Genomic DNA, 27,957 nt, shown 5'->3' on the forward strand with positions numbered 1-27,957 from the left:
CGGGCCAAGTGGCCAGGCCACGGTACCCGGTGTGAGAGCCTGGCTGAGGGGGCCGAGCCTGTGCACCCTCCGTCTCCCCGAGTAGCCTGCTGGGTCCCCCCCCGAGGTTTCCTCAGTGTGGCTGGGTCACCGGGCCATCTGCCCCCACGGGGTGGGGGTCCCCAGTGCTCCTTTTGTTGGTCTCATCTGCTTGGTCTCCCTGCCTCCTGCCTCTCTGGGTGGCCTCTAGCTCACCGCCTGGTCTGGCCTGTGGCCTCTCGCCAGGGCTGTCCCCAGGGGCCTGTTCCCCCTAGTTCCGTGTCTTCTGCCTTTGCTGCCCCACGTGTGGTGTGTCCCTCCGGCCGGGCATGATTTGGGGGGGTGGGGAGGGGACGGCCCTCCTGGATAGCCCAGGTCACCCTGCCAGGTGGGGGCTTGGGAGAGCATGTGTGGCAGTGCCCTCTCTTCTACATGGCGCTGGCGCGGGGAAGGGGGCAGTAGACTCTGGGTGACTCAGGGCAGAAGGGAGTGCCCCAAGGCTGCGGAGTCCTGGATACTCTGTGGGCTGAGGGGAGGAGCTGGGGCCTCAGGGGCACTTCCCACCTCCCCCCTTCCACTGGCCACATTTCTGGTCCTGGCTCTGCTGTCTCCTGCCCCCTCTCCAGGTAGCCTCTGGAGGCATCCAGAGATGGCCTGCCTCCCTTCCCCTCCAGGGGCCATTGAGGACAGCAGGAGTGTGGGTGGGGGTAGGACTTTATTCAGCTTCGTTCTGCCTGTTCCTTGGGGAGTGTCTCCCTGTGACTGGCCACACTAGCCTGGGGCAGCAGGACAGCGCCAGGTTGTAGAAATGAGGATCCTGCCACAACTGAGGTTGTGCCCTCTCCCTGTGTGCACACCAGGGCGGGGATGGGAGTGGTGTACTGATCCTCAGGAGGCCTGGGTTGGCATATGCAGCTCTCAAGTCAGCCTGGTCCTCTCTCTCCTCTCCCCTTTGTGTACCTGTCCATGGGCTGTGGGTTGATGCTGCTCCCAGGCCTTTTCCAGGAAAGCACGGCCAGAGTGTCAGGTGCTGAGGAACTGGCCTGAAACTGAGCTTTGTCCCAGAGACTTGGTTCCTGGCCCTCTGTAGGTTCTGGGGTGGTGGTGGTATCCTTGGAAGGAGTTTGGGTAAGGGCCAAAGTTGCCTGCAGCCATTGGTTGGGGCTGCAGGCAGTTTTGTGGACTGATGAGGGGACCTCTGAACTGTGCAGGTGGCACCAGAAGATAGGACTTGGGATATTGTGTTTTGGGTTCACTTTCAGGGTGTGAGACGCATGGGCTGGTATGGGAGCCCTTAGGCAGGGATACAGAGGAAGGAGTGTTTAGCAAGGGGCCTATAGCAAGAGAGAGTCACGGCAAGGTCTGTCTAGGGAGGGAAGACAGGACAAACAAGGACACCTGGGTGCCATGTTTCCCTGGGATTCCTCCTGATTATCTGGTCACCTGCAACAAGGTTCCTGAGCCTACCCTACCCAGTAATGGGCCCTCCCTCCCAGCAGTTTGCCTCCCTACACCTGGCCTTCTCCTAGGCCCTATTCTGGGGTCCACATACACCCCTGTCCTCACATTGGTTTAAACCCAGGGAACAAAGAGAAGGCAAGTACGGATGGAGCTTTCTGGAAATCAGGGGTAAGGTGAAGCAGGGGTCCCTGGGCACTTGGTCAGCAGGAGGGGCTACCTGTAGGTGCAGCAGCCTGGGCATGGCCCATACTTTTATCTGCCCTGTTGGCACCCTTGCCAGGTTGGCCTTTACCTAGTCCCCTACCCCAGAAAAGCTGCAGCCACCCAGAGAATATAAGCAAAACTTTATTTCTCTTGGCTGGGGAAGAGAACCAATGGATGGTCATGCACAGGACCCCCATCCCTCACTCCTTCCAAAACCAAAGAAGACAGGCGGCACCACCAAATGGCTTCCTCTGCCCAAGTGAAGGCCAAGAGGCCAGAGGCTGCCGGGAGAGGCAGGTGAGTACAGCGCAGGGTGGGCGGCCACAGTGAGGGGGTGGCAGGGGAGGGTGGGGCTGCTTGAGTAGTGGGGCAGGCATGGGGACATGTCTTGTCATGGGAGCTGCTGGCCGGCATGGGCAGCAGGCTCAGGGCACCACAACTCGGTAGGGGCTGCCTGGGATATGCTCATCACCCCACTTGACCACCAGCGTGTACTCCCCTTTGTCCTTGAGCAGGTAGGAGATGCTGTAGAGCCGGCTGCCTACGTGCTTCACCAGGATCTCCTCGCAGGGTGTTCTTGGGCCATGGACTCCCACCAGCAGCATGTTGTTGCCTGAGGTGGGAAGGGGCATCAGTCAGTCATAGGCCCCAGCCCCCTTCCTTTGGCTGTGACTACGCTAGCCCCTCCTCCCCCTCCTGTATCCCCTTCCTAGCCTATTCCAGGGTGACAGTGCTTCCTAAAGAGCTGCCAGTACTCTCCCCCTACCCAAGCCAGCATAGGAAACTCCAGTTCTTCCAAGGCATTTTCTTGAGGGGTAAAGGAGATGGCAGGAAGGAGGCTCTAAAAGTGCTAGCCGTGCCCCCAAAGGTGGTTTCCACTCCTGCCTAATGCTGGCCATCCTGTTATTTTTGGCCTTCTCTTTCTGGAAGGCCAGGATGGGGGTCTGTGCTGCCCACCTGCTTTGCTGCAGTCTACTGTGAAGCTGCTTTTCTGGCCTACGTAGGCCTTGCTCAGCCCCAGGCCCTTGGCTACCACCTTGCTGGCATCGGTAGGACTTGGGCCTGGGGTCCCATGCTGAGGGGCACCTGCAGGTTTGGTCAGGGAGTCCACAAACACTGATGATGTCTCATGGAGGCTGTGGTTGCTGACGAGACGGGGGCCTACGGAGTAGAGTGGGTGGGGCTAAGAGATGGCTGGAGTGCCAGGCATTGGGTGGGCAGGTACCAGCAGCCTGGCCCTAGGCTCACCTGTGATTTTGGCCTTGAAGGGGCTGCCCCCAATGTGGTAGGGGCCACCATACTTGATGGAGATGAGGTAGCTGCCAGGTGCCATGGGAGTGTAGGTGACACGATAGCCCTCAGGACACTCCTGGCAATCCATCTTCACCTTGGAGGGGCCGTCAATGGTCACCGACAAGGCACCAGCTCCCGCATTGCTTGTGTTCACAATAAACTCAGCTGGGCTCCCTGAGAGCATGGGAGGTCAGGCAGAGAGCCAGCCTGGCCTGCCTCCCTGTCCTCAGACACCCAGTGCAGGCTTGTCACCTCTAGGTACCTCCTGTTGTCACCAAGAGCTTGGAGACAAGGCCCTAGGAGCTGCATCCACACCTGAAGCTGTACTCATCGACCTACCTGTGACACCACCTTCTAGGCCTGTTCCATAGGCAGACACCAGGCCTGGGTCCCCTCCATGCCCAGGCTCCCCAACTCGGATCTTGAAGGGGCTTCCAGGGATGTGGGTGCCATTGAACTTGACGTCAATCAGGTAAATGCCATTCTCCCGTGGGATGAAGCGCACAGCATACTTATCTGGGGAGCAGAAGGATACACTGTGGGCCTGAGGTCCCTCCTCTGTAACTAGCAAATGGAATCTTAGAGGACAGCCTCAACCATGACCCTCCCTGTTTTCTTCACCCAGTGGCTCCTTGGAGCCCAGTCTGCTGCCTCCAGGGCCATGCTGGACACCCACAACCTGCAGCACAGACCTCCTGAAGGCTGAGGGCTGAAGCTTTAGACACTCGAGCAGCCGCTGTTGAGGCTCATTTGGACAGAAATTGTTTACAAGCAAGACACATTCCTCACTGCTTCCTCAGAAAGGTTGCCATGAATATCACATCCCCAGTGTGTTAACTGGGGCTCAGAGCCAGGCAGGAACTTGCTTCAGGTCGTGCAGCTGGGAAGGGGCATGACGAGACTATGAAGCCAGTGAGAGAGCCTGCTGGCTCCTCCTGCCCTAAGAGCTGCCACAGGCCTGTCTGTGAGTGCCATAGTGCTCCTGGCTGTAGGGTTGGGCAGCCCTATGGCTACACTTTGGGCCTCTCTATCTAAAGACTGCATGGTACTGCATGCAGAAGTCCTTCCTAGTGGCTGTGACTAGCAAGTCAGATCCCCAAGGGCTTGGGTCACCAGTTGAGGAAAGGTTGCTTGGCTGAGAGGACCCAGGAGTTGGGGCCCCAGTCTTGGCTGCTTACAGAATCTGTACCTTCCTTTTGTGCTCTCAGCCTGTTTCCAGCCAGCTGGGCAAAGCTTGGGGAGGTCTGCTGCCCCCAGTGGGGCCAGGGCAGATGGCTGGGTGGCCGGGCAGGGACAGGGCCTCACCTTGGTCAATCTCTGTGACATAGCACTCCTCCAGAGCTCCCGAGGGGCTGTGTACCTTGGCATCGATTGCCCCCTTGGCCCCATTCAGGCTGACTGCAAAAGAGGCTGGCTGGTTGACCTTTAGCCCTGACTCCTGGAAGCACAGCAGATGTGGTTAGATGGGGTAGCTGGGGCAAGGGAGGAGGGCAAGGCCCCAGAAGCAGGAAGCCCATGGGTTGCACTTACCCATTTGGCATCCAACTTGGTTTAAAGAGGGAGAGCCATTCATTTTCAAGGAGCAGCAAGCCATGGGCATACACCACCCGAACTCCCATCCCCTAGACCCATGTTCTGTAATCATATACACCCAAGTGGCAGGAAGGGTGGGTGGCCCCACACTGTGGACAGCACCCAGCCCTGGCAGGCTGTCCCTCTTTAAACCTCAGCCCTGGTGCTCAAGGGGCACAGGCTTCTGTTCAAAGCCTTTAGACATGAGACACGAGAAAAACTCCATGCGGTGGGCAGGGTATTTCCTGCCAACCCCAAGTGTGGGCTGCACCTGGCCAGAGCAGAGGCCTGGTGCCCATAGGTGGGCCAGGCAGGTCACTCAACACAGGGCTGAGGCCTGCTCTTTGTGGTGGCTCTGGTCTGGCCAGGCCCAGGAACCCCAGGCGGACGGTTTCTCTCAGTGCCTCACCTGAAGACTAGAAACAGTAAGGCGGCGGGCATCGCCAGATGGAGAAGCCACAGGCACCACGAAGGGGCTGTCAGGGATGTGCTCCTCATTGAACTTGACTGAGACCTCGTAGTCACCTGGGCAGAGAAAGAGCACAAAGCTGCTGGGGGCACCACATACATATCCCCAAGGGCCACCCAAGGAGAGTGTGCTGGAAAGCCCCAGCTCCTAAGCATTTGGGCCTTCCACCTCCCACAAACAGCCTGAGTGGCTCTAGGACCTCAAGGTGGAGGGTAGGAGCCAGGAGGGCCTGTCTGTGCAACCCCAGGGACCATCACCCACACTCAGGCCCCACCTCCTCCAACTCCAGCCAAGCTCTTAGTACCTGGCTCCTGAACCACATAGGCCACACCGCAGGATCCATCCTTGCGGTCCTCAAAGGAAATCTCAGCCTTGCTGGGACCCTCAACAGCAATGGCCAGGCCGCCGGCACCAGCTTCCCTGGTCCAGATACTGAATTCGGCTGTGGGAGAAAGTGTGTTCTCATGGAGAGTTGCTCCCTGTCCTCAGTCCCCTCTAAGCATGGCCAAGATCGATCTGACTGCTTGCTACTTCCTCCACCCACCCTGCCCAGGAGAGCAAGAGCTCAGTGGGTAAGCAGGCCCACCTGGCACTCCAGCTTCAGCCCTCTCTAGGCCAGGGCCCCCAGCGCGGACCTTGTGGGCTCCTCCTTCTCCCAAGGGCCCCACGGTGAACTGGAAGGGGCTCCCAGGTACATGCTGGCCCTTGTACTTGACGCTGACTGTGTGTGTGCCCATCTCAGCAGGCACAAAGCGGATGCAATAGGTGTGGTTCTCCCCTTCCACAATCTCGGCCTTGTGGCTCTTGCCTGATGGACTGGTCACCTGGGCTGTCATGTCCTGGATGCTAATTTCTACAAGGTGGGAGACAACCTGGTGAGCAAGAACCCTGGGACCTGCCCCTCTGCTTGGGGCTGCCTGAGCCCCAGGACCCCTCCCCGGCTCCCTACCAGGGATCTTCAGGCTGAGGTCACAATGACTGCCAACGTTGACCACTGAAGGGGCCCGTCGCCTGCGTGTGATGCTCTCTTTCACCCTGCCCTCGCCTGTCACCTTCACGGAGAAGGGACTACCTGCAGGAAGAAAATGCAGTCCATGCCCCACAAAGGTTATACACCGCAGATGGCCCTAGGGTGTGACAAGGAGGGCTGCCAAGTAGCAGGGAAGGCACATGGCTACTGAACTCACCAGGCACATGCTGGTCAGCAAACTTGATATTGATGATGTAGTTGCCAGGCTCAGTGGGGCAGTAGGTGACCCTGCAGGTGCCATCCTCTAGGTCCTCTGTGTTGATATCCACCTTGCTGGGGCCCTCAATGGACAGGCTAAGCCCACCATAGCCTGGGGGATGGACACTCCTGAGCCAGGGTATCAAGCATAGTAGTCCCACCCCAGCTGGCAGGGAGCCACCACCTACCTGCATCTCGAGTGTCAATGATAAACTCTGCAGGCTCAAAGGTGTGGCCTTCATGGAGACCCTGGCCCGAGACCTGAACACGGCTGGCATCCCCGATCTCTGACTGGCTGATCACCACTGGGATGGGGCTGCTTGCCACGTGCTGGCCATTCTTCTTCACATGCACAAGGTGCTCCCCTGTCTCCTTGGGCACGAACGAAATACCTGGGCAAGGGCAGGGCTGTCAGCTGGGGGAAGTATGGGCCCAAAGACTCCCTCCTTCCTAAAAGAGCCCTGGCACCCTTGGTCTCTTACCCACGTGGCCATTACGCAGCCGCTTCAGCAGACAGGGCTCCTCCCGACCTGAGGGTGGCACCACAGTGGCTGTCAGAAGGCTGAGGTCCGTCTCTGAGATGTTGATGGGTATGTCAGCAGCAGAACCCACCTTTAGGTGGGACATACGCATCGATTCATCACCTAGTGGGGGGCAGACCATCCATCACTGTGCACCCAGTCACAGGAGACTATGTCCGCCCTGTCACCTGCTTCCATCACATCACTACTCGGTGCCACCCACCTGTGACCCTGGCAGTGAAAGGGCTGCCTGGGATGTGCTGCTCGTTGTACTTGACAAGGATGCTGTAGTCACCAGGCAGCACGGGCAGATAGGAAACACTGCATGTTCCATCCTGGTTGTCAGTGCAGCTGATTTCTGCTTTGGATGGACCTTCGATGGCCAGAGAGAGGCCCCCTGGAGAGAGTTGTGGGACACCCTGCTAGGCCTACATGGGTGAGGAGTCCTGATGGCCAAGTAGAAGCCAGGGCAGCAGGCCAGGGAGCCCCATTTGAGAATATCTTCTGAATTTAGCCCTTGGCTGTGCCAGGGCATCCTGGGCACATAGCAGATCAAGAGAGAGCCATTGCTCACCTTCTCCTGCATCCTTGGTGTTGACGGTAAAGGTGGCAGGCTTGTTGACCACTCCGTGAGTGAGGCCAGGCCCATAGGCAGTGACATGGCCACAGTTGACGTAATCCACGTAGAACTGCAAGGGGCTTCCTGAGGCAGGAAGAAGGACCTCATGGAACAGCAGCCTTGTGTCTCTCCCACCCTTGTCTCTCTGTGAGGTGGGGTAGGGTGGGCAGAGGCAGGGCAAGCCCACCTGGAATGTGCATGTTGTCATAGCGGATGTCCATCTCATGTAGGCCGGCCTCGCTGGGTGCATACCGCACAGTCACAGTGCCATCTTTGTTGTCGGTTATGGTGGGCTGTGCCACCTTTCCGGAGGGCATTCGGACCTCCCCTGTAGGGCAGCAGGGCCACAGTCAGGGTGGCCCGTCAGCACACACTGGCCCCCTCAGCTCCTGAGATCCTTCCCAGCTCCCATTTACCGGTGATCTCTCCCTTCTTGATGGTGAAGGGAATGACGAGGTCAAAAGGCCTCAGGCTTGTCACATCCAGCCCGTTGATGCCCACCAGGGGCCTCTCTGGGGCCTGTGTGGAGACAGAGGGCCTGGGTGAGGGGCTGGGGAACTGGGGGCCCTCCTCACATGTAGTGAAATAGGGTTTCACAGAACACCAAGCTAGCCAGCCCCAGAGTCCCCTTGGGTTGGGCATGCTGGGAGGAGGCGGACCAGGCCATACCCAGGTCTGCTGGCCACCCTGGGCATAGGTGTACTGTGGGGCCAGCTGTTGAGACCGTAATGGGGGCTGCACCGTGGGCTGGTCCCCAGCCAGAGCCTGCAGGGCAAAGCAAGAGAGCTGGAGATTATGTCGCCACATAGGGGCCCCAGGGGGACAGGCCAGGACCTGCTAAGACCCCTCTGCTGATCCACCCCTGGCCCCTCCTCACCGTCACTTGGAAGGGACTGTTGGGCACATGTTCACCACCAAAGCGCACGCAGATGACATATTTGCCTGGCTGAGGGGCTGTGTAGAAGATGTCAAAGGTGCCATCTTCATTCTCCACCACGTCGACGTCTACCTCTGAGCCATCAGGGGTACACACGGTGCAAGTCACCTTGCCTTTGCCCGCTGCCTTTGTGTCCACAGTGATCACTGTCTCCTCCCCAATCTGGATGGTGGGGCCAATGCCAGCACCTGGTGGAGCAGGGTGGGTCCCCAAAGGGGGGCCAGAGCATGAGCTTGGATTTGGGCTACTCCTGTCTGCCACCCACACAGGCCTCTTATTGCCACCACCAAGCACAGCCAGGCCTCCTGCCCCACCCTAACCAAGCTGGGATAGCGAGTGGTTTCTCAGAAGGCAGGAAGGGTTCTCCTGACCACCTCAAGTGCCCATGTGGGAAAGGCCTGATGGGGGGCACCTAGGTGCCTGGGAGGAAAATGAAGGGCCCATCCTGGCACAAGTATTGACTGCCACCTCCCTTGCCAGCTCAGCTTCAGGAGGCACCATGGCCCATACTGATGAATGCCAGTGCTCTGGCTAGGTCTATGGCTGCCTGCAGACCCTTGTGGCCTGGCCCCAGCCCCCAATGCTGTGTGTGGATACGATGAGGCAGAGTCCTGCTGCAGCGTGGGGAGGGATGTGACACTCGCTTCCCTACCTCTGGGCCTGAAGGTGAAACTGGAGTTTCCTGACAACTGAGAATGCTCACTCAACCAGAGGCTCGCAGTGAGAAGCAGCCTGGCACAGGCGGAGGCAGGGAAACAGGGAGGCAGTGGGGTTAGCACCCGAGTAGCGCAGCACAGCAGGCTTGGCAGAGTTGTGGCAGCACCCAGGGGGGGGACAGGTGACAGGAGGCCCAAGCCACAGCCACCATTGCTGAGTTGCAAGAATGGAGCAACTGAGCAGCATCCAGGGCCCCAGAGTACCCAAGGAAAGGGGAGGGACAGTGACGTTATGATCTGGGGCTGAGCTGTGGAGGCTTGGGGGGCTGTGGGCTGTGAGGCCTGGCAGTGACAGCATTTCTTGTAGCCTGGCCTCCTACCAGGGAAGCAGCTAGGAGCATAGAACCCACTTGAGGGCCAAGTTCAAGGGAACCGGCCACCAAGTCCCCCTAACTGCCAAGGGTTCCTGCTGCACTAGGCTGCATGCTGGCCTTACGCAGCTCAGGCGCCTCTCCTGAGCTCTAGACCTGGCTGCCTGCTGCCCATGCTGCCCTGGAGGCTTCATTCGTGCCTGCCCCACACCATCTAGCTCAGGGGTCCTCAAACTTTTTAAACAGGGGGCCAGTTCATTGTCCCTCAGACCATTGGAGGGCTGGACTATAGTTTAAAAAAAACTATGAACAAATTCCCATGCACATTGCACATATCTTATTTTGAAGTAAAAAAAAACAAACGGGGCCGGGCATGGTGGCTACCGCCTGTAATCCTAGCACTCTGGGAGGCCAAGGCAGGCAGATTGCTTGAGGTCAGGAGTTCGAAACCAGCCTGAGCAAGAGCGAGACCCTGTCTCTACTATAAATAGAAACAAATTAATTGGCCAACTAATATATATATAGAAAAAATTAGCCAAGCATGGTTGTGCATGCCTGTAGTCCCAGCTACTTGGGAGGCTGAGGCAGGATTGCTTGAGCCCAGGAGTTTGAGGTTGCTGTGAGCTAGGCTGACGCCACAGCACTCACTCTAGCCTGGGCAATAAAGTGAGACTCTGTATCAAAAAAAAAATAAAATAAAAAAAAAAAAAGGGCAAAAACACCTGCATGTGGCCTACAGGCCGTAGTTTGAGGATGCCTGATCTAGCTAGTGGCATGGGCCCCAACCTCACAGGTACACTGGCTCCCCCCATTCCCCGCCCAGCCCCCAGCTCATCAGCAGGTCTTGGCCACTCCATCTTCAAAGTACAGCCCCTAATTTGGCTCCCCCATGAAGCCCCATAGCCACCAGCATGGCCCAAGCCAGCCCTCTGGCTTGATCAAGAGCAATGTCAGCCCTGCAGCAGGGCTCTCTGCCTCTATTCTACACACAGCTATGGAGACTGAGGTCACTATGAGTCTTGCTCCTGGCTCCCCTGGCCCCCAAAGCCTGTAATCAGCACCCCTCCCAGTATCCCTTAGTCCCCTGCCCTGCACACACACACCTGTCATCTCAGATCCCATGGCCTGCTCTACAAAGTCATCTAGCTCCTGCCACAAGACCCTAGCCACCCTCTAACCCTCTCCCTGGCCACTTTGCCTTTGAGCAGTTGTAGCCTTTTATCAGCATCTCTCGGGTGGCCCTGGCTGGGGCAGGTAAACCTCCATGCCTAGTTGGACACTGAATAACGTCACTGCTGTGGGAACAGGGGAAGGGAAGGAAGGAGGAAGGTGGGTCAAAGAGTGCACTTTGGGGCTCTGAGGCTGGGCCAGGCCCCTCCATGCTAGCTGCCCAAGCAGTCGACACTGGCGCTACTACACTACCAGCCAGCCCCACCCCCTCATGCACCTCCCCAGCCCGGGACACAGAGGCCCCTGGGAGGTGGGGATGGGGGTCTGTGGATCTGGCCAGGGCTGGGGACTTCCATTGAGTGGGGCAGACCCTTTGTCGCCTCAGTCCACACAGAAGCCCTGTGCTTCCCTGGGGTGCCAAGATCCCCAGACCCCAAAGTCCCCAGTGGTGTGCCTCTCAGGATACACCTCACCCCAAAGCTCTCAGCTGCAACCCGAGTTCTCAGATGGGGGAATAAAGGCCCAGAGAGGGGAAGGGCTAGAACGTTCATGCTCAGCTCTGGAAGCCTCCCTGGGCCCTAACCCTCCAGCCCATGGCCTTGTCTTGTGTGCCCCCCCCCTCTGTCCCTGCCTAGAGCTGCAGCTGGAACTGTCCTGGGAATTAGCCCCAAGAGGAAAGGAAGCTGCCCCTCTGAGCAGGAGGGGCATTGGAAGTGGCCCCAGCAAGCAGCTTACCTAGCCCGTGACCTCCGATTGACACTGAGGTGAGAGGGCAGAGAGCAAGGAGAAAGGTCAGGTGAGTCACTCAGGGGGCGGCCCCCACTCCCACACGCCGCCCCAAGCAGCGAGCCCTTGCACACAGGCATACCCAAGCCCCGTGCGGAGCACCATGGTGGCCACTGGTGGGCTGGCTCACCTGTGACTGTGCATTTGCTGGCATCCCCAGTGGGCACAGCACGCACGCGATATGGGGAGAAAGGGATCTCGTCACCGCCATACTTGATGAGGATGGTATAGCGGCCTGTGACATCTGGCACATAGGCCACTGTGTACGTGCCATCATGGTTATCTTGGATGTGTGTCTTCTTGGGCTTGCCTTCAGGGTCCTGTGTAGCAGAGTGTAGGGGAGGTGGTTGGGCCAAGCCTAACCAGGTCTAGGCCTGCCTCAGGCCTTCCTGAAGGAATGCCAAGCACCACTGCTACAGGGACAGCCTCCGGGCTTCTCAACTGCTGTGGCTCCAAATGGCTGCCTGGAATTGGCATTGTTCTTTATTTTCCCATGGGCAGAGCCCAGAATGGAAACCCTAAAATGCCTAACACTCCCCACACGACGACAGGGCCAGGGAGCTTGGTGCCCATTCTGCTTTACCCAAATCCCTGTGACATTTCTTGGATCCCATCCTTGGCCCCAGGGCCTGCGTAGGAGCTCACCTAGGAGATCTCAGGGTTCTATCCTTATACCTGCCCCATGAGAATATTGCAGGTGGGGAAATGGAGGCACTAAAAGCTTTGGTAATGTGCTCAAAAGTCAGTAGTGAGCAAGTGTGTGTGTAAGCCTGTGCCTGTCACCTCCATTCTAAGGTACTCATAGCTTAAGTGAACTAAAGGCAGAAGAGCTGCCCTTCTGTCCCATCCCTGGTGCAGTTCCCTAGGAGATGAGACCTGAACTGGGCCAGCTGCCCCACCCTCCAGCCACCCAGGCCTGGGCCCCTTTGCCTCCTTTTTTCACATCTGCATCTGCAGTTCAGCTCACCGTGATCTGGACAGCCAGCAGGCCTTCCCCTGCGTCCTTTGCATCAATGGTGAATTCCACAGGCAGGCTGGCGGGCACACCAGTGGTGTTGAGCCCAGGGCCGCTGGCCTTTACCTTGCTTGCGTCGTGTGTAGGCAACACCTTGACCTTGAAGGGACTGTGGGGCCGGGGTGTTTTAAGTAGTCAGACAGGCTCTTTGCACCAAGCCTGGGCTTTCTAAGACAAGTGGTGGGCCCTGCCTCTTACCTCCGGGGCACCTCTTCTTCTCCATACAGCACTGAGATGCTGTAGGGCCCTTCTCGGCTGGGCACGTAGTTGACAGTCTGGGTGCCATCAGCGTTGTCCACCATGTCCACTGGCTCCACCAGGCCTGGCCCCAGTCCCAGGGATAGAACCTTAGCCAGTCCCCTGGGTCCCCACCCCTACTCCCACCACACTGGATGGCCAGGCTAAGCCCCACACCTAGACCACACCTCATCATCTGCCCAACCCTGGGAATGGCCTGGAGCCCCTGTGGCACAAAAGACACCAATGTGGGAGTCATCTTGTACCCTTGCCTGCCTTCCCTCTCACCACATCTGCTCAGTAGCCACATCCTATCTGTTCCACCACCTCTTGCTTGGTCTCCCTACTGGCTCCACTGTCACCTGAGGCTCTTCTACCAACTACCTGCATACCTGTCAGTGTCTTTCCCCAGCTCCCTCAAAGAGGACGCTGCTCCTGGTTCCCAGGTATGTGAACACTCACCTTTGGGCCCTTGTACTTTGACCTGCAGTGGGGCCACGCCAGCCTTGCTTGTGTCTACCTGGAAGGACTGCGGGAGGTTGGCGCGGACCATGCCTGGACTCAGTCCAGGCCCAGAACACTTGACCTTGGATGCATCCATCACGTCGTGTACAGGGACCTTGAAAGGACTGCCTGGGGGTCGGGGTAGGGGGATGGCAGCTACATAAGATAAGAGTGGGGATGAGCGGACAGTCCCAGCCACGCCCTGGCCGCCACCTCACCTGGCACTTGGTGGCCACCATAGGTGACGTTAAGGCTGTAGGTGCCGGCCTCGTAGGGGATGTACTCAACTGAACAGCTGCCATCCTTGTTATCCATGCAGGACATCTTGGCCTCAGAGGGGCCCTCTACAGCCAGGCCCAGGCCCCCTGTGCCAGCTCCCCTGGTCCAAATAGATAGCTCGTCATTCCCTAGTATTCCCAGGCCCATCAGCCAACCCTGCCTTTCAGGCAGCTTACTTACCTGGTCTCCACAGTGAACTTATTGGGCTTGTTCGTGGTGCCACTTTGGATGCCTGGCCCATGAACACGTACCCGAGAGGGATCACAGCCCTCCGTCACAGGTACCTGGAAGGGGCTGCTGGGCACAGGGCTGCCATCGTAGGTCACGTCCACAGAGTGGAGGCCTAGAGGAGGGCAGGCCAGGTCAGGAGAAGCCTGGCCTGGCCCTACCTGCCCCCTGCCCAAGGGAGCCTGAACACATACCCTCCTCATAAGGTGTGTACTCCACTTTGTATGTGCCATTGCCACAGTCCTGCACGTAGGTCTCAGTTAGGTTGCCTGAGGGATTAGCCACACGAGCCTTGACGTGTGGCCCTCCAGTTTGTGTCAAAGCCCGGGCATCCACACTGAACTCAGTGGTGGCCTCACGGAAGACACCTATAACAGGACACAGGGAGGAGGCCCAGAGGTCTAGGGACCCTGGCTCCCCACGTGCACCCTCCCTCATGTATCCCATGGTGGGTACCCTCACCTTTGCCCTCGATCCCAGGGCCATAGCACTGGATGCCTGAGGTGTCCACTGCAGGCTCTACCTGCAGCTTGCTGGGGAAGTTGGGCACAGGCTGGCCACCGTACTTGATGGTGACAGTATAGGCCCCGGGGCAGAGAGGAATGTAGGTGATGGTGTGTGTGCCATCGCCGTGGTCCTGGATGTACACCTCAGCTGGCAGGCCTGCCTCCGAGCAGATCTCGATGGTCAGCTCCGCACTGCCAGCGCTTGAGCAATCCACTTGAAACTGACCCACCTCACCAGCAGTAGCCCGTTCCAGCCCAGGGCCAGAGCACTTGACCTTGGATGCATCAAAGCAAGGAACTATGTGCGCCTTGAATGGGGAGCCAGGGATGTGGGTGTCAGCGAAGAGGATGTTGATGTTGTAGTCCCCAGGCTCAGTGGGTACGTAGGACACAGAGCATGTGCCATCCCCGTTGTCTAGGCACTCAAGCTGTGCCTCACAGGGGCCCTCCACTGTCAGGCCCAGGCCACCTGTACCAGCGCCCTTGGTGTCGATGGTGAAGCGGGCAGGGGAGCCTGTGCTGCCCCCCTGCAGCCCTGGGCCAAATGCCTTCACCTGAGGGAAGGGTGTATCAGGAGCCAAGGCCACCTCCCTGACCCCAGACCTCCAGTCTGACCCTCTGTCTACCTCCTTTGGCCCTGGCTTCCCATCCCCACCAAACAGGGATATGGGCAGGCCTGCCAGTTGGGCCATCTGTCAGTCATGAGGACAATAGAGAAAGAGCAAGGACGAGTCTGGAGAAGATGGGGTGCCCTCTGATAATGCAGTAGACTCTACCCTTAGGGTCCCTCACACCCCAATTACCTTGCTAGGCTTGGTGGGGGCCACGGCTTCCAGAGGAAAGGGGCTGCCAGGCACGGGAATGCCATCATAGGTCACCTCCACCTCATAGGGCCCCTCCTCACGGGGCACAAAGCGCACCACACTGTTGTCAGCCCCCAGGCCTGGCTCCACCTTGCAAGGCACCGCTGCACCTGAGGGGCCCACAATCTTGGATGCTACTTTGCCTTGACCACCGGCACCTTTTGACTTGACTGTGAACTCCTGGTCTTTGCCAACATCCACTTCTGTTGAAATGATGAAAGAAGGGAGAGAAAGAACTATGAAGCCCAGCTCAGGCAGCCCCTGGGGTGAGACTCTGGCTAAGAGGTCCTCAGTGACCGTGATAAGGGCTCCAACTACTTACTTTCTCCCAGGCCAGACACCTTGATCTTGCTGAGGTCCAGGCTTGGAGATACTCCCACTGAGAATGGGCTCTTGGGGATGGGATCACCTCCGTAAGTGACATTGACACCTACAGGACCCTGGGAGGGGCACAAAAGTCATGGGTCAGGGCCCTGGTTTCCCTGGCCTTTAGCTGCCCCACTTGGGCTGTGCTCCCCAACACCCTTCCTGGCCCTCCATGCCTCTCCTCTCCCAGGTGAGAAACACTGGGCAGTAAGCCCTCTGGAGGGGCCCACCTAGGCTGCCATGTAGGATCAATGACTGCAGCGGAGGGGTGTGGCTGAAGGGGGCAAGATGGCTACCTGCTGCACAGGAGTGTACTTGACTGTGTAAATGTTGTCATGATGGTCAATGACATCCATGTCTCGTACCACATCCCCTTTGGCAAGCCCTGAGAACTGGACATCCAACTTGCCCTTGCCAGCGGCTTTGGCATTGACTGTGAAATGGGTGGGTTTGCCAAGCTCCACACCTGAGGAGACAGTGACCATGTCCCAAGGCCTCCCACCCTTGATGCCCCTCAACCTCCCACAGGGTACTTGTCCTCACCTGTGCGACTAAGACCAGGGCCCTCGGCCTTCACCTTGCTGGCATCATGGGAGGGCTCTACTTTGACCCGGATGGGGCTGGTGGGTGTGGCCTGCAAGCGGTGGGAGGAGAGGGGCTGAGAGGAGAGTAGCACGCTTACATACAGCAGTTTTAGGGGCTGGGAACAGCAGCACCTACCTGGTCAGCAAAGAGGACCATAATGGTGTAGCTGCCAGCTCCACGGGGTGTGTACTTGACTGTGAAGGTGTCATTGTCATTGCGGATGATGTCAAAGTCAATGTCAGCCTCAGCAGGGCCCACTACTCCAGGGGCACACTTGATGCCAATGCTGACATCCCCTGCAGTGAGAGAAGGAGCAGAGGCTGGGACCTCACAGGGACACCCCACCCACCTGCCCTCCTACCCACAACCAGGCCTTACCCTGGCCAGCTTCTGTGCAGTCCACAGTGAAATAGGTGGGCTCATGGGCCTTGAGCCCTGTCTTGGCCACTCCCGGGCCATATACCTTGACCTTGTTTGGGTGGCTGCCAGCTCCCACGTTCACCTGCAGGGCACAGGGGCAAGTGCAAGGGTTTGGAGGAAAGGCAGAATCTCTCTTACCCACTGCTGACTGGCACGTGAAATGGTGTAGTCGCCTTGGGAAGCATGTGGCAGTTCCTCAAACGATTAAACATAGAGTGACCATAGGATGCTGCAGTTCCACTCCTAGGTAACTACATGTCCACACAAACCTGTACCCAGATGTTCACAGCAGCACTATTCACAATAACCTAACGGTAAAAACACCCTAAGTGTCCATTGGCAAGTGAATGGACAAACAAATGTGGCCATCCATGCAATGGCTTATTATTCAGCCACGAAAGGAATAAAGCACTGATCCCTGCAAATCCAGAGATGGAAAGCAGGCCAGGTACTGGGGGAGCGGGAGTTGGGAGGGTGGGGAGGTTCTTTTTAGGATAATGAGAATGTCCTAAACTTATTAATAGATTGTAGTGATGGCTGCTCAACTCTGAGTGTACTAAATAAAACCCACAGAGTTGTCTGCTTTGCATGGATGAATCATGTGCTATGTGAATTTTATCTGTGGAGATGGGCTAAAGGCCCAGGAGGTCCAGCTCACCCTGAAAGGGCTGTTGGGGATGCTGACACCTCCCCAGGACACCATGGCTGTGTGCTTCACTGGCTTCCTGGGCACATAGGAGCAGCTGTAAGTGCCGTTGCCGTTGTCCTTAACTGATGCCTCCACAGGGCAGCCTTCATTATCCTGCAAGGAAGGCAGAAGCAGGTGGCCCACTGGTCAATGCCCAGGCCTGGGTACCCAGCAACACTGCCCCCAAGATGAATGGGCACTTCACCTGAACTTGGACCCGGAGAGGAGCTTTGCCAGCATGCTTGGCATCCACTGTGAACTCTGCTGGCTTGCTGATGGCCACACCTGTTTTCTCTAATCCAGGCCCATGTGCCTTCACCTGATAGGAGACCACCCAGATTTAAGGGGACCAAGTCAGGGCCACCAAAGCCACAAACCAGGCAGGGTAGCCGGAGAGACAGAGAAGCAGAAGCAGGAGGCCAAGACTCAGGCCAGTGCTGTATGCCCTTTACCCTGTCTGGGTGGAAGTCCTGGGGTGCGTCGCGGATGTCAGCCATGAAGGGGCTGAGGTGGATGTCCTCACTGTTGCACAGCACATGAACAGCATATTCACCAGCCTCCTGGGGCCAGTAGCGCACGTCACAGGAGCCATCTCCCTTGTCGTCACATTCAATTTTGGCCTGTGAGGGGCCTTCCACCGAGAAGCCTGATAAGAGCCACCAGTCCTCTCAGTACCCTGGAGTCTCAGAGGGACTACCCTTGCCTCCCTCTGTCCCCAGGTGCCCACGCTGCAGCCTCCAACTTACCCAGGGTGCCTACATCGTCCCCAATGGCCTCCACCACAAAGTCTGCTGACTTGCCAACAACACCGCCCTCCAGCCCAGGGCCCCAGGCCCGCACCTTCTGATTGCCACACTCGGTGCCCACCTTCACCTCGAAGGGACTAAAAATGAGAGAACCACATAGGGGAACACTGAGGGCACTGATCTGCGGGCCAGGAAGGAAGAGCCTACAAATAGGAGGGAGGATGTGGAGTGTGCAAAGCAGGGAGAGAAACGCCCAGGGGCCTCACCTGCGCCCGATGTTCTGACCACCCCACGTGATGGTGACTGTGTATGTCCCAGGAACCGTGGGGTAATACTCGAAGCCATAAACGCTGTCCCCCAGGTCCTTTTGCTTCACACGTTCCTCACCCTCTGCCAGACAAGGAAGACCTCAGGCCTGCCCAGCAGCAAACCCAGAGGCTACTGCAACCCACCCCAGCCCCAGGCCAACTTACTGGGGCCCTTCACGGTGACCTTCAGCTCCCCGCTGCCAGCACCCTTTGTGTACACCTTGAAGTCAGCTGTCTCCTTCACCCGCACACCTTTGGGCTGAAGGCCCCGGCCAACAGCCCTGCAGGCACCTGGGTTACAGGCTATGGGGCAGAGGGGTTGGCTGAACTGGTGGGAGCTGGGGCTGGGTCTCCCACTCCCTTGCCCCCCACAGGGCCAGGCCATCAGGATTGGAGGGTTCCCCAGAGCTTGGCTAGTGAGGGACATGCAAGAAAGAACTGGAATGACAGGACCCCAGGACTGTAGCCCCGGCCAGGACATGGCAGGCCTCCTCCCGTCTGCTCCACACCAGCCCAGAGTTCTACCTGGCCCTCCCTTCCAAGAAGAAGACAGATTAAAGTACCGTTGACCCTGTGGGCAGAGCAGAGAGCAGCAGGTTTCTAGACAGCTGGAGCGAACTCTTCCAAAGGTGAAAGCATGGAGAGATGGAGAGCGGCGAGGAGGAGGAAGCGGAAGGGTCCCAGCAAGGGAAGAAAGATAGAGTGTGCCCAGACAGTGGAAGCTCAGAGACCAGGGGCACCCAGGCAGGGCTACAGTGGGAGCAGCCCCTGTGGGCTCCCCCTCCTGTGGGAGGCTCAGGCTGCAGTGTCACAGTGGACGGCAGCCAGGGCCAGGCCTACCTTGGCCAACAGTGACAGTGTAGGGGCTACGAGGGATGGGCACACCAGCAAACGTGACGTGCACCGTGTGGACACCCTCCATGGTGGGCTGGTAGCTGCAGCGATATGTGCTGTCGCACCGAGCCTCTAGCTGAGGCTCCACTGTGCCCTTCTGTCCTGCAGGGTCCTGGATCATGACCTCCACCTCGCCTGTGCCAGCTCCTGCCACAAGGCACCAGCTCAGCTCCTGGGCCCCAAGGTGACCCTCCCCATAGACCATCCAGGCCTCAGCAGCCTCCCCTCACCTGCCGTGAAGATTTCAAAGTAGGTGGTCTTGTTGGCAATGTTGCCACTGGGCTCCAGGCCAGGACCTTGGGCAGTTACTTTGCTGGCATCACCCTGTGACTTATCCACATACACTTCAAAGGGGCTCTTGGCGATATGCTGGCCAGCAAAGAGCACAGTGACCTATTCCCAGGAGGGGCAGGCCGTGAGAGCAGGGTCAGAGCTCTCTAGCCATTGCCTGTAGCCACCAGCCTCCCCATTGGCCAAGGGCTCACCTTATGAGTCCCCGTCACTTCGGGGACATACCAGACAGAGAAGGTACGGTTCTTGTCGTTGTTGGCAGTCACTTTTGCCTGTGGTGGAAAGGTGCCCATGAGCCTTTGCTATCAGTGGCCCCACCCAAAGGGGGCAACTACCAGGCCCTCCACTGCCAATAGGTGGCCCTACTTCCTCCTGGTGTCCGGCTGGGTCCTCCACGTACACCAGCACCTCGCCCTGGCCAGCACTTCTGGTCTCCACAGTGAACTCTGCCCGCTTCTTCACCATATTGCCCGTGGGCTCGATGCCTGCCGGGGGGAGGGTGAGCAAGCCATGGGCCAGCTACTAGGGCCACAGCCATAGCCCCTTCCCAGACACTAAGACAGGCAGGCAGGTAGAGCCCCTGGCCCTTCAGGAGTATCAAGGGATGCAGCACTCAAGGCTCCGTGCCCCTGCCTGCCTGCCCCCTAGCCAGGCACATTCCAATCTGGGCGAGTTAGTTCAGCATAAACCCCTACACACTGAGGCTAGCCTCTGGACTCAGCGGTGCTCTTGCTGCAGGGACAGGCCTGTGCCTGTTTTCTGGAATGCTCGGGTTTGCTGCCCAACCCTTTGCCTGGGCCTCTGCTCCCATGTGATCCTGACTAGCTTTCAGGTCCCTGCTACCACAACCTGGTTCATTTCCATTTACAGTAAAGCCCACTGGGTCCTCCTTCCCTCCCTTCCTCCCTGTGGCTTCACCACAGGCTTAAGTGACTTGAAGAACTTACCAGCACTCTCTTGTCTAGTCAAGTGATCAGTTTTAACCAGTCCTAAACCACTCCTGTCTGACTCTTGGGTAGTGTTTCATCACCTAGCCACTATGTGATCCAAGATCCCTTAGGACCTCCAAGAGTACACTGTCCCATGGGGAGGACAGCAGTACACAGGTGCACCCCTGGCTGGGCTCCCTCACCTGGCCCATAGGCTCGAGCTTTCTTCGGGTTCAATTTGGGCCGCAGCGGAGCCCCTGGCTTCAGCTTGGCTTTGGGGAACTGGGACAGGTAGGTCATGACAGAATGCTCATCCACATTTGGGTCCACGATCTCCTCAGGGGTGATCACCTGACATAAGGAGAAACCAGGAGCCACTGGGCCTCTGAGTCTCTCCCCACAGCAAACATGGCCCCCCAAAAGCCCAGAGCCATGCCAGGCGGGGGCATACCTGTGGGATGCCCAGCCAGTCGTCGGCCTGCTGCATGGCTTCCCGTGCATTGTTCACAGGCTTGCTGGCGTCCCAGGAGTCCCAGTCAGGACATAGGCCTGTGGCACAAAGAAGGTTGAGGCTGGGGGCTGCAGGACCCCCTTGCAGGCTCCCCACAGACAGCTGCAGCCCCATCTTCCCCACCCCTGCGCCCCCTCACCCGGAGCACAGCTATCCACAAGGGCACCCAGGGCCCGGCCACTCTGCCAGTCGCGACTGAAATTGGTGATGGGCAGCTGTGGCAACTTGTTCTGGATCCAGCCCAGGAGCCGTTGCTTGGGTGTCTGCTTTTTGGCCTCCTCGTCCTCTTCCTCATCCCACATGGGCATGGAGATGGAGTAGTGCAGGATCAGGGTCCAGATGAGGCCCAGGATCAGCTTCAGGTTCCCATCCACAATGGCCTTACTGTCTGTGAGGCAAAGGAATGCAGTACTGGGCAGGCAGGGCCGGCCTGGCATTCCTGCCCTTTCCCCACAGCCTTGGAGGGGCCAGACAAGGGGTCAGCTCACTCTCGAGCTGTGGGGTCAGGGAGAAAGTAGAGTTCCCCTTCCAGCCAGGGGCAGGGTGTGGATCAGGCCCTCTCTGCCCAGGGTCCCCATGAGGATACCAGGGGATCTTCATAGGGAAGGAGATTTCTGGGGAGACAACCATTGTGTCTATACAATGATAATGCAGTACAATAAGGGGGCCATTCCTGGAAGCCCCTGGGCCCAGACAGACCTATTCTGCACATAGCTGCCAAAGTGGGGGCCCACCACCCATCTCCAGGGGTCCATGGGAAACCAGGAGTAGTCCAGCCCTAGCTGGCCTAGAAACCAGGGCCCTGACCTCCATAGCTGGGCTGGGACTGAGGAAGAGGAAGACTGGCTGGCACAGGGTAGTTGGGAAATATAACTGCTGCTCCAGAGTGGGTGGGTAGTGTGAGGCAGGGGAAGTAGAAGAGTTGGGCAAGGACCCTTTGGGTAAAGGGGTCGAACCCCGCCCCTCCCCACTGCCCACTTCCTCTCCACACCCCGGAGCCAAGCTGGAGGTCTGGGGGGTCGGGAGGCTGCAGGAGGCGGCTCCAGGCCTGGCTTGGGGGAGGGGCCAGGAGCCCAAAGGAACCAGTGGTGTGACCACATGACCCTGACTCACTGGGACCCATTGGGAAATGCTGGGGTGATGGTCACGAGACATTGTGGGGGCCCCATCACCCAGCCAGAGGAGGAAGGAGTGGGCTGGGTGAGCCTGGGTTGGACACTAAGGGCCCTGCTTGTGAGCTTGGGTGGCTGAGGCCTTGGGTGGGGTCCCCAAGTCCCGCTGCCTCAGCACAGCCCATTTGCTGCCGCCTACTGTCTGCCCCACTTGCCACCAAATGGTCCCCTGCACCTCAGGCAGCCACCATGCTCACCACAGGGGAAGTGGTTAGGGCAGGCACCCTGCACCCCCATCACCATGGCAACCCCTCTGGGCTCCACCCAGGGCCACCCTCGAGTCTCAGCCTTCTCAAGGGCGTTGGCTGGGGCTTTCTAAGAGTTCATCTTTGGAAACCCTGTTGGCCTGTCCCATAATCAGAGAAAATACTTGTCTGGTGAGTCAACTCATGTGGGCAGGGGTGGGCCTGTGAGAAGGGGATGGACACCATCAAAAGGGCCATCAATGGCAGGTGGCCTCCCAATCCAGGCAGTACCTGGGGAAGCAGCTGAGCTGCTCAAAGCAGAGCAGCTTCCCCTGTTCCCAGGTTGGTCCTGGCCCCCACAGCTGCCTTTTGCTCTCCCCAAATGGCAGGAGGGAGGATGAGGAGGGGAGTCAGAGAAGACCCAGGGCACAAGGCAAGCACACAAGGCCAGCCAAGGCTTCCCACCAGGCCCTGACCCACCAGGCCCTGACCCCGAGAATCCTCGGTCCAGTACAAGAGCCCACAGTGACCTGCATGGGCAAAGCAAGGCCTGGTCCCCCAGCCCTGGTAGGTAGGGCTGGGCCCTCCCCCTGGTCCATATTAGGCCAGCCTATGCCGGGCCCATTCCCCTCCCAAGAGAGGGTGGGAAGGACCAGGGCCCCTGGCTGGGAGACAGCTTGGCTGGATGGCCCCGCCCTATCCCACCCCCCTTCCCTAGCCCAGGGCCAGTCGGCCCCCTCCCTCCCCTAATCACTGCCGCTTTCCAACATTTTTTTGCCTTATATGGCAAAGCTCTGGGAACTAGGCCTGCTCCAGCCAGCTCACAAGGAGGAGGGGAGAAGGGAGGAGACCCCCCCCAAAAGAGCAGGGGTGTGGCCCGCCTCCCCACATCCGGTTGCCCCCCCCACTCAGAGATGACTCAGCTTGGCTAGCCTGAGGCTGGAACTGGGGGGTGGGCCTCCGCCTTGCTTCAACTGGCATTCCAAAGAAAGAACTTCGGCTCTTTGGACTTACTCTCTGAGTGGCTAGAGTAACCCAAGTCTTGGTCCCTCACTTTCTTAGGCTCAGCAAGGATCATTCCAAGGTCATAGGGATAACTGGAAGGTCCCTTTCAATTCTGAAGAAAAGCGGTTCATTCCTCTCCCTGTTCCACAGTCCCTGGAAGTCACCAGTTCTGCTGCCTGTCCCCCACCAGCCCCCCTGTTGAGAAAGGCCTGGGATGCTGTAGTAGGCCAGACCAATGCCAGCCTCTCCAGCCCAGTGACACAGACACTGGGCTGGCAATGGACCAGTGCACAATGGAGCATCTCCCAAGAAACTCCTGCATTCTAGATGCAGAAAACCAAGGCCTACATGCAAGCAAGAGTTGACTCAAGATGAACAGCAAAGTTTGTGTCCAAGAAGACTGTCAGCCAGGTCCCTCACTCAACCACACTCAACTCACCTCCTGTGTAGTTTTGCTGGCTAAGCCTCACTCTGGCCCCCAAGTTCCCCAGGAGGTGGGGATCTAAACTGGGAGTTGGAGCCATCTCTCCTATGGTTGACCCATGTTCCAGGGACAGAAGAAGCCCTGAGCCATAGACAATGGCACCCACAAGTTCCAATCACCACTTTGGAACCACAAGGGCTCCTGAAGGATAGAGGGCCTTCTCTAAACTGCTGTAGGGGGACAACCCAGGCCTCCTCCTCCTTGGATTTGGGGTGCGGGGTGCAGGGCCAGGAGCCTGACCAGTGCCCGGCCCCCAGGCCCTCTCCCTCCGTGGCCGCAGCGGTGGGGGCGCGGCCTGCGGAGGATGTGAGCTCAGCTTGGGCGTGGGCCAGCCGGGGTGCAGCGGGCGGGGGCACGTAGCGGTTCGCACACCCAGCCGGCCAGCCCGCCCGCGCGCCTTTGTTCTCGAGGCCCGCGTGGAGCAGGGCAGTCCTGGGGCCCAGAGCCCTGCGCTGCAGCCAGGAAAGGGGGATTTGGAGGGGCCCGGGGGGGATGGAAGGACGCACGGAGTCCCCGTCTCCGCCCGCCCGGCGCCCTCACCTATGGACACGAGCTTGATGCTCTCGCGGTCCAGGAACTCGAGCGCCACCGACACATTCTCGAGCTGCATCTGGCGGAAGGTGGGCCGCTGGTTGTGCTTGCGGTGCATCTTCTTCTGGCTGAGCACCTCGAGCAGCGCGATGAGCCGCAGCCCGTCGCTCAGGTCCGTCTGCAGGTTGGCGATGCGCTTGCTCACGCACTTGAGGTGCTCATTGCACCAGCGCGTGAACGTGTTCTGCTGGATCTTCTTCCACGGCGCGTCCTCCGCCAGATCCTTCTCAGTGGCCGGCATCTCGGCGTCCCGCGTATCGCCTCCCCCGCCCGGAGCCGCGCCCGCCGCGTTCTGGCCAACGCGGGAGTGGGAGCTACTCATTTTGAGGCGCGAGGAGCCGGGGGGCGGTGCTGTAGCCTCTGCGAGGGGACGGCCCTTTAATTAAAGTCGCAGGCACCTCGGCACGCACAGGAGGCGAGGCAGAGAGCGGACGTTGTGCTGCGGGAAGAGCGAGCCCTTTAAATGCAGGCTGAGGGCGGGGCTAGGAGGCGGGCTTCCCACGAGGCGGGGCCGTGGGGTGGGGCTTCGGGGGTCGCGCCCGCCCCGCCCCGCCCCGCCCCGCCCCGCCCCGCCCCGCCCGTTGGAATGCCCCAGCGGGTCCCGGCTCCCACGGAAGCACTGAACGTCAAGCTTGGAAGAAGGTCGATGGGCCCTGAAGGGGGCAAGGATGTTCCCAGGCCCCAAAGCCTCGCTCCAGCCTTGTAGAAAACCCGCCCCAGAGCAAGAAAAGACCGAGCAGCGTCTGGCACAGAACTGCTTGGCCTCCAGTCGGCAACCCTTACAGGGACTTTCCTTCCCCAAGGCCCCTGCGGTGGGTGGGGTGGCTGTGGTCCCTGAGTCACTTGGGCTCCGCCCTGTCCCTGCACCCCGCTCGCGCCCTCTGCCGTCGTCCCCCTTCCCCAAGCTCCCAGCTGCCCAGGCAGCTGCGGGCAGGGGCTGCATCCTAAGAGCGAAGCCTTGGAGAGCGCCGCCCCAGCAGGCACCTCTGGGAGCGCTTTGCGTGCGCAACGCCAGGGAAGCGGCTGCCCGGCTGGGCCCCGCTGGGCCCCTGCCCCAGGCCCGCCCTTCCCGTCTGCACGGCCCTCGACTGCCCACCTGCGCCCACTGCTTCCCACCGCCTCCCTCTCTCCTTCCTTTCCCCTTCCCTTCCTCCCTCCCTCCTCCCTCGCTCCACCCAGGAGGAAATGGGGCACTGGGCCTGGAGGCCGCCAGCACTCCAGGAGCAAACAGCCTTTGAAGGGGCCCCGGCAAGCCAATGGGAACGGACAGAGGGCGCCTGTCATACGTGCAGAGGCAGCCTGTGTCCGCCTAACCTTCCATGCTGGTCACCTGGGGCTGGGGAGGAGGTTCCTCTTCAGTCAGAATGGTCCCTAGCCCAGTGTGACCCTGGCTGGGCAAGGGGCTGAGGGGAATGGCCTTCCATACCCAGAGGACCTACTCAAGGGTTCTCATAAGGCTTGGCAGGCTGGGTGTGGGTGGGCTTCAGGTGTGGTGGCAGGTACATAGGGGGCCCAAGGACAAGGGGGCCAGAGGGTCAGGGGTAGGGAGACTATGAAACATAATGTTGCCAAGGCTTGCTCAGAAACCTGGACTGTGTCCCCAGAGCAGTGGGGAGCTATTCACTCAAAATGAATTCTCTGGTAGATAACTAGAGATGGTGCAGACACTGCTTTGCTGAGTCGGAGACCAGCAAAGGTACAGGGGCAAGGGCATTGTTGGGGACACTCACTGCCACTCTCTTCAGTCAAGAGAAGCCAGTCTACCTATGGCTTCTCCCCCAGAGTGGACTCTTCCTCTCAGTCCTGTGTAGCTACCCTCTCTAGTGCGCACCCCGCACTCCTTCTCTATGTCTTTTTTCTAGAAAGAAAGGTCTCTGTCCATACTGCTTGATTCTAGTAATAATTAATTTATCTGCCAAAGACAGTAGGAGAAGAAAGCCCTGGGTTGGCCAGCATGTCATGCCCAAATATGGTTGACTCTCCCATAGCCTTGGTGGTGGGGTTGCAAGCCCAGCCAGCATCTGCCCTGCCTATCAACACGTCCATTTCGGGGATATCTGTAACCCCACTGTTTTTCCCACAAGTGGTGGTTGGGGGGATCCAAATGACATTTTCTAAGTACTGAGGCACACCCCCTGTACACTCTCCTCTCCTGACCACTTTCAGACACATCTGCACAAAATGCACCACGCTGTTGTGTCTGGGAGCTGGGGAGATGGGAGGGACAGCTGTGAAGGGGGACCCCGTACAGATCAAGACAGACTTAAAGTTGTCCTTCTGATCCCTGTGCCCCACTGAGAAACAAGTTCCCAGGGCTGGAATTACATCAAAAACTGATTTTCTCTCCACTAAGTGCCATCCAGCTGGGTCACCTGGGTTCATTCCTTAATGTTCAGAGAGCAGGGAAACTGAGTCAGAGGAACTGACCAGTACTCAGTTCCAGCAGAAAGGGTGTCAGAAGGTGGGTGTCCTGGCTTCCAGCCCTAGGTTTTCTCTATTTAGAGAAAACAAGGAATGAGAGTGTAGAGGGTTCTTCTCCCGAGGAGGACACAGTATCACCACCAGATGTCGCCTGATCCCAAAGCCCCCAGATCGGATAGTCCTGGGAAGCCAAAATCCAGCTCTTTCATATTTTCCCTTATTTGGAGTAGATTCTTGGATGTTAGACACACCCCGCCCACCACAATCCCGCTGGCCCTCAGACCCCAGGCCAGGCCCTCCCACAGGGAGCTATAGCCCCAAGGCCAGGGGCTCTTTAGCTGGGATACTTTAGGAGTCCTTTCCAGGCCTTTGTAGCCAGGGGGCGCCAGGAGGGAAGAAAACAGAAGATTGGCAAGGTGAGAAGAGACCTGGGCTGGTGTGGCAGATGAGGGCCCCCATTTTCCAAGCTCCCACTTTGACAGTTCAGCCTGGAGCACTTACAAATGGGCCTGCCAGTGGATTTCACCTAATTTCCCGGCCCAGGTGGCATGGGAAACTGGGGACTCTACTGCTCACATCCGGCTGGCAGTGAACATCAAGCCCAGAGCCAACCTGGGACAAGGCCCAGGGCCCAGCAGGGGAATCTGGCCTGGCCACACCCCTGCTATGGCTCCACAGCAGTCCCAGAACCAGCTCCCCTGTGTCCAAAGCAGCTGTGGACTTGCACTAGCAAGGGACCCACCCTCCCAGCGGTCACACTGGCTTAGAAGTGCCTTTCCAGGACGGGTCCGCTCACCCTCAGCCCATGCAAGGACCTGGTGTTGTGCGGTCTTTCCCATACAGGCATGCAGTGGTTGGTTCATGGGCAGCTGCACAGGCGCCAGTCTCCTGCCAAAGGCCCAGACACCCTCTCTTTCAGGCACCTTCGTGGCTTTGGGCTCCCACACTCGTGGGACGGACACTGCCCATGGGCAAATTACGGAAGGCAGTCCCCGTACACCCACTCCCCGACGCCAGGGGCGCCTCCATCACGCTCATGCACCCCAGCTGAACCTGGCCCGGGTCTGGACGCGAGCCAACGCCTGCGTTCTCAGGCCTCTCCGCCCGCCGCCTTCTCCACCCTCGCCCTGGCCAGCGCGGAGCCGAGCAACTGAGGCCTCACCTGCTGTCCCTGCGGGCGGCCGGCGACCGCGGGGTGGCGCTCAGCTTGCCTTTGCGCTGGTGCCAAGCGCCTCAGGGCTCCACGGGCGTCCGCTGCGCGCCGCGCCTCCACGCGAATGGGCCACCGCCACCCGTCTTCTTGTTGGCCGCACCCCGCCCCGCGCCCGGCTCGGCGAGAAAGCCTTAATTGGTAAAATCGCCCAGGAGCCAGGGACGGGGATGGGGGGCGGGGACGTGCCCTGCGCTTGAGCTACTCGGCCGCC

General features: G+C 59.0%; 1 protein-coding gene across 6 annotated transcripts; it reads right to left on the minus strand.

The window, feature by feature from the left end:
* Window positions 1–1,811: 1,811 nt before the first annotated feature.
* On the minus strand, window positions 1,812–27,850 carry FLNA (filamin A). Of its 6 annotated transcripts, none has more exons than XM_012758161.3 (48): window positions 27,696–27,850; window positions 24,062–24,551; window positions 20,815–21,063; window positions 20,616–20,713; window positions 20,368–20,515; window positions 19,602–19,720; window positions 19,430–19,507; window positions 19,175–19,337; window positions 18,891–19,091; window positions 18,216–18,353; window positions 18,009–18,132; window positions 17,743–17,879; window positions 17,449–17,642; window positions 17,202–17,315; window positions 16,967–17,110; window positions 16,267–16,390; window positions 16,024–16,184; window positions 15,847–15,937; window positions 15,600–15,769; window positions 15,260–15,377; window positions 14,878–15,140; window positions 14,031–14,628; window positions 13,763–13,936; window positions 13,521–13,683; window positions 13,280–13,440; window positions 13,020–13,190; window positions 12,519–12,642; window positions 12,273–12,429; window positions 11,436–11,625; window positions 11,255–11,278; window positions 8,263–8,510; window positions 8,055–8,150; window positions 7,802–7,904; window positions 7,573–7,713; window positions 7,341–7,469; window positions 6,990–7,163; window positions 6,728–6,889; window positions 6,434–6,637; window positions 6,205–6,357; window positions 5,967–6,089; window positions 5,604–5,870; window positions 5,322–5,459; window positions 4,958–5,073; window positions 4,282–4,414; window positions 3,316–3,492; window positions 2,932–3,150; window positions 2,641–2,844; window positions 1,812–2,296 (listed from the first exon to the last, which is right to left on the minus strand). In XM_012758161.3, the coding sequence occupies exons 2-48, from the start codon at window positions 24,432–24,434 to the stop codon at window positions 2,109–2,111; spliced, it is 7,944 nt and encodes a 2,647-aa protein (XP_012613615.1). In that variant the 5' UTR covers window positions 24,435–24,551; window positions 27,696–27,850; the 3' UTR covers window positions 1,812–2,108. The 6 variants fall into 6 exon arrangements, with proteins under 6 accessions (XP_012613615.1, XP_020140767.1, XP_012613617.1 ...); XM_012758163.3 differs by having other exon boundaries at window positions 1,923–2,296; window positions 18,891–19,088; XM_012758166.3 differs by having other exon boundaries at window positions 1,923–2,296; window positions 14,031–14,382.
* Window positions 27,851–27,957: the final 107 nt, after the last annotated feature.

The sequence above is a fragment of the Microcebus murinus genome, unplaced genomic scaffold (assembly GCF_040939455.1).
Source record: "Microcebus murinus isolate Inina unplaced genomic scaffold, M.murinus_Inina_mat1.0 scaf003_hap2_Mmur4.0, whole genome shotgun sequence".
Taxonomy (NCBI): Eukaryota; Metazoa; Chordata; class Mammalia; order Primates; family Cheirogaleidae; genus Microcebus; species Microcebus murinus.